The sequence below is a fragment of the Sinocyclocheilus grahami genome, unplaced genomic scaffold (assembly GCF_001515645.1).
Source record: "Sinocyclocheilus grahami isolate Dianchi unplaced genomic scaffold, SAMN03320097.WGS_v1.1 scaffold18.1, whole genome shotgun sequence".
Taxonomy (NCBI): Eukaryota; Metazoa; Chordata; class Actinopteri; order Cypriniformes; family Cyprinidae; genus Sinocyclocheilus; species Sinocyclocheilus grahami.
Window position 1 is genome coordinate 2,817,815 of NW_015505197.1, and position 7,110 is coordinate 2,824,924.

Sequence of the window (7,110 nt, forward strand, 5' to 3'; positions counted from 1 at the left end):
CTGAATGATTTCAATCAGACTTTAGGTCATTTCCCCTCATGCACATCACTGCGAGTTAATAAGCTATAAGTGACCCATCAAGTGCATCTTTAACATCCGGTGGAGTTTTTGTACAACCCTGCTGGGCGAAACACTGAAGATGCACAAGAGTCAAATGTATTAGATAAGTGCATGGCAGCATGGTTATTAATAATTCAAACATGTAAAGATAGCAAAAGGCCACACCTAAAATGCACAGGCACTAAAATACTGTAGCAGTCATGACCAGCATCTCACAGCTAACAAAGTCATTTTGATGTGTGATGAGCATTGTAATGTTTATATATTATTTGGATATAGCTATGCCTTTAAAAGACTAACAAGGTTTATGAGATGATGGATGATGATGATCATTATGAGAGCAAATTAATTTATTACATTGATAATTAATTATTCAAATTTAATAGTCAACACACACACAGATTATGTTTTATATTTTCGATTCTTCAAAGTCGCCACCTTTTGCTTTGGTGACAGCTTTAGCTACAGTCAGATCACTTCACAACTGTTAGCCCAAAAATAATGTTTGCACATATGATCACGTTGACAAAAAAAGGCACCCTTTTTTGGGAACGACTCATCCAATCAGGGTTGAAGGGCAGCTCTGGCATTCAAGCTAAAAATTCACACATCTGCACCTGTCGCTCCCAATGCTTTCACAATGGACTTCCCAGCTGAGATATATAACCTACTGTTGTTTTCTCTTCGTAGAACTGTATGCTAAAGCTATTTCTTAATCAGTTGTGTGTTGAAAAAAGCTACAAGAGTTTAACGAGGTATTTGGGCGTATAGCTGTGTCTCCGGTGAGGTCCTTGTTTAAGCTTAAACATGAAGTTGAACCGGCAGTTTAGGTCTGTGGTTTGTTTCTGCATCGGGGTGGTGTCCATACGGCTCCTGACCACACTGCCATAAAAGACAGACTCGTCTCCTCATCCATTAGCGCTTCTCTGAAAGACTGAGAGATGTCCGTGGAGGTAGAAGAGGAGCGAAAGTCAGACCCAAAGAGGAGATACGCGAGACTGTTTTGGCGTTTGTTTCCTCATGTTTTCCTCATTTTATCACTCATTTTATATGCGGTTTTAGGAGCGCAGATCTTTCGACAAATTGAGAGCAAGAATACTCACAATGAGTCGGAGCTGGAGATCCGTGCGGTGGCGCGAAATGTGGTGGAAACTGTGCAGAATCACACAGGTCTTACCTTGAGCTTATATATATATAAATTATAATGTATTATAACCTATAGGCTTTGTATGGTTTCACTGCGTTTCAATTATTCTATCATTTATTTTTATGTGATACTGTATATGTTATCAAATGTAGGCTAACTAATGTACACTTGTAATTTAATATATTTACGTATTTTTAAATAAGGTAGTATTTATGCTAAGCTTTCTTTTTTTAATTAGCATTTTCCCCGTTTCATTTCATTTGATCAATTAGATGCCTCAACACAGGAAGCGTTATTAATTAAAATAGAAAATATTTTGACTGAATTCCGGAAGTATCAGAACTGGAGCTTCTACAGTTCGCTTTTCTTCTCATGTACAGTGTTCACTACTGTTGGTGAGTAGTCTTACTGTTTTTCTGGAACTTCACAAATTTTGGAAAATGTTCTGTTTTATTGGGTTTTAACAAAAATATTTGAAGTCTGTATGTTTGTCTCAAAGTGTTGTTGCATTCAATGCACTATTGAGTTTGTTATTTGCTTGAGAAGCTTGACCTTTGGCTGTAGTCTCTTCCCAGTGCACACTGCACACACAATATCACCGTTGCCCACAGTAACCACAGCCTAACCATGATAAGACAAAAAGCAGGTACCGCCATCAGCATGTTAAGGATTACTATTTCTTTTTACCCTTTAATATTTTCATTAAATCATGTGTTTCCATAGGCTATCCATTAAGATCAATGAGTTTAATCTGGATGAGACTCCTATACAGGGTGTAAGAGATTGAATGACATCTATATTTTGTTTGTGTTGCAATGCTCATGCAATGGGCAAAAGCTAGGTTTAAGCCAAGAGATCAGTTATATAGATTATGGTTATGGTTCTCTACCATTATGCACTTGTCCAACAAGTGTATATTGAAATATAGGATTGAAGAGATTGAAGGATGAAGAGCCCACAATACCATTATTCTTTTTTAATTGACACAGCTGTAAGTAAACACAAATAATAATATTACATTTTGAAATGTTATTATCAAAGTTATTTAAGCAACTGTGTTTGTTGTTTTGTGTATTTGTTTGGAGCCCACTACAGTTAAGTGAGTGGAATTCACAGTCGTAATTACAGTGTATAGCTGAATATGTGCATTTGTTGCTGCCGTAAAGCAATCTGCCCTTTTCGTGCCCACTATACTTACTCCCAGAAAAAAAAACATTTGCCTTATTAGTAGTCAGTGTGCAATCAGAATAATTTATTTTAAAAAGTTCAAAAACATTTTAAAGTTTAAAAAATCTTGTTAAACGTTCGTTCAAACTCGCGAGACTTAAAACATAAAAACAAAACATATGCAGTTTGAGCTTTTTAGATAGGAAAGAGTAGATGAAACAGGAAACAAACTCAGGTCACCTACCCACTGCCCAACTAGGGTGTAGCTTAAAAAATATTGTGACCATGGATGGAAAATACAAGATTCAGACACAGATAATTGTGCCATTTCCAATAAACCATTAATGGGCCTCTCTTCAGAGAGCCATAGTAATCAAATCATGATTTACTATACAGAATATCATAGAAGCAACATGTCTTTTGTCTCTATTCAGTGGCAAATTTTGTTCTTTTACATTCATGGCTGTGGAGGATGTGGGGGAAAAAATCTCTCCACTAATTGTAAGTCACAGCTAACCACAGCAGCAGCTAACCTTAATGAGTATTGGTTTTTGAGGCTGATGAGTTCAGATGAGTTCAGAATCTTTTTCTCTTACTTTCATTCTGTATATATTATTTTTTACGTCAACCTCTCTGACACTTGCTCTGATGATAAAAAGATATTATCACCTACCCAGACAGTGGCAACAATGAGACCTATTTGTCGTCTGACAAAGCAATTGCAGATGCTTCTCCAAGTTAAACAACTTAATGTTTTCAATAGCTTTGAAATGTTGAAACATTTGGCTTTGATGCTTGGACAAAAACAGGTGCAGCAAAACAGGTGTATTGTCATTGACCTTTGGGAAGAAAAGTACATGATAAAATAAAATAGCAACCATGTGACACCATAACCTATTAAAATAAATGTATTGCCTCATATTAAGAGGACCGTTTTAGGCCATCATAATAATGTAACTAAGAATATATAATAATGAATCATTATAATTATAATAATTTATATTATAGTTCTAGAATTATGTAATTATATTATTTATTCTTAATTACATAATTATCATAATTATTATTAATTTCATATTATTATTAGTGTTGCTGTTGTTGCTCTCTATAGAGAGGGGTTTTTTTTTTGCTTAACTTTTACTGTAGTTAGCACATTGCATTACTGATGCACTGATAACGACATCCAGCAGGTGGCAGTACTGAGACCCATTGGTCTAATGGGTGAAGAAAATGGAAATTGTGTAAGAAATAGAATTTCTAACTCTGTTTTTCTTGTATAAAAGGTTATGGACAAATGTATCCAGTGACTTATGAAGGCAAGGTGGCTTGTATCATGTATGCGATGGTGGGCATCCCTCTCATGCTGCTAGTCATTTCAGATGTTGGCGATATCTTAGCTGTTCTTCTCTCTAAAGCGTACACTCACCTCAGCCTGTTCTTCAAGCAATGGATGTTACATCGCTCATGCATTCACAGGCTTGAAAATGCATTGCCTCCAAAACAAGTTCAAGGTGCTGATACCAACGACACCTATATGTTCAGCCAGGATGTTGTGGTGCACGAGACAAAGAACATTCAACAGTTGATAAAAACCCAGTCGTCCCTCAGACACACTTCCTTACAGATTCGTAACAACAAAGAGATCTTTGACCGCATGATTATTAAAGAGAACTTCAAGCTCAAAAGCACTCTGACAAAATCCTGCTCATGCCCAGACCTCGACCGTATACCACCCTCCAAAACCAGCTCCAAGTTATTTATTGGCATCGGACAGGAGATGGACAACTTTAAAGTCCCTCTGCTGGTCATCTTGCTGGTGGTATTTGCATATATGGTGGTCTGCAGTCAAATTCTGAAATGCTGGGAGAAGCAGATGGGCCATTTTGATGCCTTTTATTTCACCTTCATCACCTTGACCACCATTGGCTTTGGTGACATTTTGCCTGAACACCCAAAGTACTTCATGGTAACTTTTTTGTTTATCATTATGGGCATGGCCATTATGAGTATGGCCTTCAAACTTGGCCAATCGCGAATTGTTAGCTTTTACAGGCGGTGCATACAGTGTGTTAGCATGGGCAAGGTAGGAATATACGAAGACCTAGACAGTAACTGAAGGCAGAAAGAAGCAGTTGTTTTTTATGGCTTTGCTAATGACCCAAGAAAAGCATGAGCATCCTCAGCACAATATGGAAATGTGTTTTAATATCTATATATCAATGCCAGTTTGATATAGTGGGTTGAATGGAAATGAACCACAGTCCTGCTGCAGTAAACAAGTAGTAGTAGTAGTAATAATGAAGTATACACTCCTGTTAACTATTTCAGCCAAAAGCAAGGAAAATTTGAGGAAAATAGCATTGGACGTTGTTTATGTTTATTTTGTTTAGATATGTAGTTTGTCAGAAATGCACTAGCAATTCAAGTCACTTAGAAAGTCCATTTATTCCTGACATTTATTCATGTTCATGCAAGATGTATTGTATAACCTACTGGGTATTCATAATATATCCGATAAGAATATAATCAGTATTGTTTTTATTTTTTCATTCAATGCCAAGAGTGTAATATGATTCAACTTTCTGATCAATGTATTACTTTTATCTTAGTGGCATTAATGTTATGAAAAATTAATTTATTCACTAATACAAAAGCTAGTATGTAAATAATACGATTGAGCACCTGTAATATCTTGGCTGTGAAATGTAATATTATCAACTGATCATGCACTTTGAAATCAAGTGAATAAAGGAATCATTCATTCAGTGCCATCTGATGAGTTTGTATGTTTACAAAAATATCTCTATCGACGTCTCTTCTCCTCTTTCTCAACTAATAACGACCCCAAACACACCGCCAAGATGACAACTGCCTTGCTGAAAAAGCTGAAGGTGAAGGTGATGGAGTGGCCAAGTATGTCTCCAGACCTGAACCCTATTGAGCACCTGTGGGGCATCATCAAGCAGAAGGTGGAGAAGCGCCATGTGTCTAACATCCAGCAACTCCGTGATGTCATTATGGAGGAGTGGAAGAGGATCCGAGCAACAACCTGTGCAGCTCTGGTGAATTCCATGCCCAGGAGGATTAAGGCAGTGCTAGATAACAATGGTGCTCACACAAAATATTGACACTTTGGACACAGTTTTGACATATTCACTTAGGGTGTACTCACTTTTGTTGCCAGTTATTTAGACAACAATGGCTGTATGTTGAGTTATTTTTAGAGGACAGTAAATCTGTACTGCTATACAAGCTGCACATCGACTAGTCCAACTAGTATATCCAATTTTCATTTCTATAGTATTGTCCCTTGACAACATATAATAAAATGGTTGCTGAAATGTGAGGGGTGTACTCACTTTTGTGAGATACCGTACGTAACACCTCACTTCCTCCCGCGCCACAAGATGGCGCTGTTGTAAAATATATTGAAGAAAGAAGGCTGCTGATTTCACCCATCTGATACTGAAACACTTGACGTCAAACTGCTTCTGTTCTGTTTAACGTTAAACGAAAGTGATTGCAACTTTCCTTCTGCAAATAACTTCCTAATACTTCGCAATCGCAATCTTAAAGCGCACATACGACTTGTATCATTCTAATATGATAATAATAATAGCCTATAAGGAACTTATACTTAACTTGATATTAAATGAAGTAGTGTTAGATTATTTATTATTAAATAATAAATAATTATTAAATAGATTAATAAAATGAAACTAAAAACATCATAAATAAGGTGCTCCTGCCTTTCTCATTTCTGTGTGACGATTCATTCGTCCATGTCACAGCACAGCACAGCACACCCTCATTTGAGCTCTCTGTGAGACAGCACAGCACAGCACACCCTCATTTGAGCTCTCTGTGAGACAGCACAGCACAGCACACCCTCATTTGAGCTCTCTGTGAGACAGCACAGCACAGCACACCCTCATTTGAGCTCTCTGTGAGACAGCACAGCACAGCACACCCTCATTTGAGCTCTCTGTGAGACAGCACAGCACAGCACACCCTCATTTGAGCTCTCTGTGAGACAGCACAGCACAGCACACCCTCATTTGAGCTCTCTGTGAGACAGCACAGCACAGCACACCCTCATTTGAGCTCTCTGTGAGACAGCACAGCACAGCACACCCTCATTTGAGCTCTCTGTGAGACAGCACAGCACAGCACACCCTCATTTGAGCTCTCTGTGAGACAGCACAGCACAGCACACCCTCATTTGAGCTCTCTGTGAGACAGCACAGCACAGCACACCCTCATTTGAGCTCTCTGTGAGACAGCACAGCACAGCACACCCTCATTTGAGCTCTCTGTGAGACAGCACAGCACAGCACACCCTCATTTGAGCTCTCTGTGAGACAGCACAGCACAGCACACCCTCATTTGAGCTCTCTGTGAGACAGCACAGCACAGCACACCCTCATTTGAGCTCTCTGTGAGACAGCACAGCACAGCACACCCTCATTTGAGCTCTCTGTGAGACAGCACAGCACAGCACACCCTCATTTGAGCTCTCTGTGAGACAGCACAGCACAGCACACCCTCATTTGAGCTCTCTGTGAGACAGCACAGCACAGCACACCCTCATTTGAGCTCTCTGTGAGACAGCACAGCACAGCACACCCTCATTTGAGCTCTCTGTGAGACAGCACAGCACAGCACACCCTCATTTGAGCTCTCTGTGAGACAGCACAGCACAGCACACCCTCATTTGAGCTCTCTGTGAGACAGCA

The 7,110-nt window shown here is 38.9% G+C and overlaps 1 protein-coding gene across 1 annotated transcript; it reads left to right on the plus strand.

The window, feature by feature from the left end:
- Positions 1–1,001: 1,001 nt before the first annotated feature.
- On the plus strand, positions 1,002–4,490 carry LOC107553822 (potassium channel subfamily K member 18-like). Its single transcript, XM_016236129.1, has 3 exons — positions 1,002–1,230; positions 1,480–1,602; positions 3,658–4,490. The coding sequence occupies exons 1-3, from the start codon at positions 1,002–1,004 to the stop codon at positions 4,488–4,490; spliced, it is 1,185 nt and encodes a 394-aa protein (XP_016091615.1).
- The last annotated feature ends 2,620 nt before the right edge of the window (positions 4,491–7,110 follow it).

Coding starts and splice junctions, on each gene's coding strand:
- LOC107553822 (XM_016236129.1), top strand. CDS start 1,002: ATGTCCGTGGAGGTAGAAGAGGAGCGAAAGTCAGACCCAAAGAGGAGA. Junction 1,231..1,479: donor AACTGTGCAGAATCACACAG/GTCTTACCTTGA, acceptor TTGATCAATTAG/ATGCCTCAACACAGGAAGCG. Junction 1,603..3,657: donor TACAGTGTTCACTACTGTTG/GTGAGTAGTCTT, acceptor CTTGTATAAAAG/GTTATGGACAAATGTATCCA.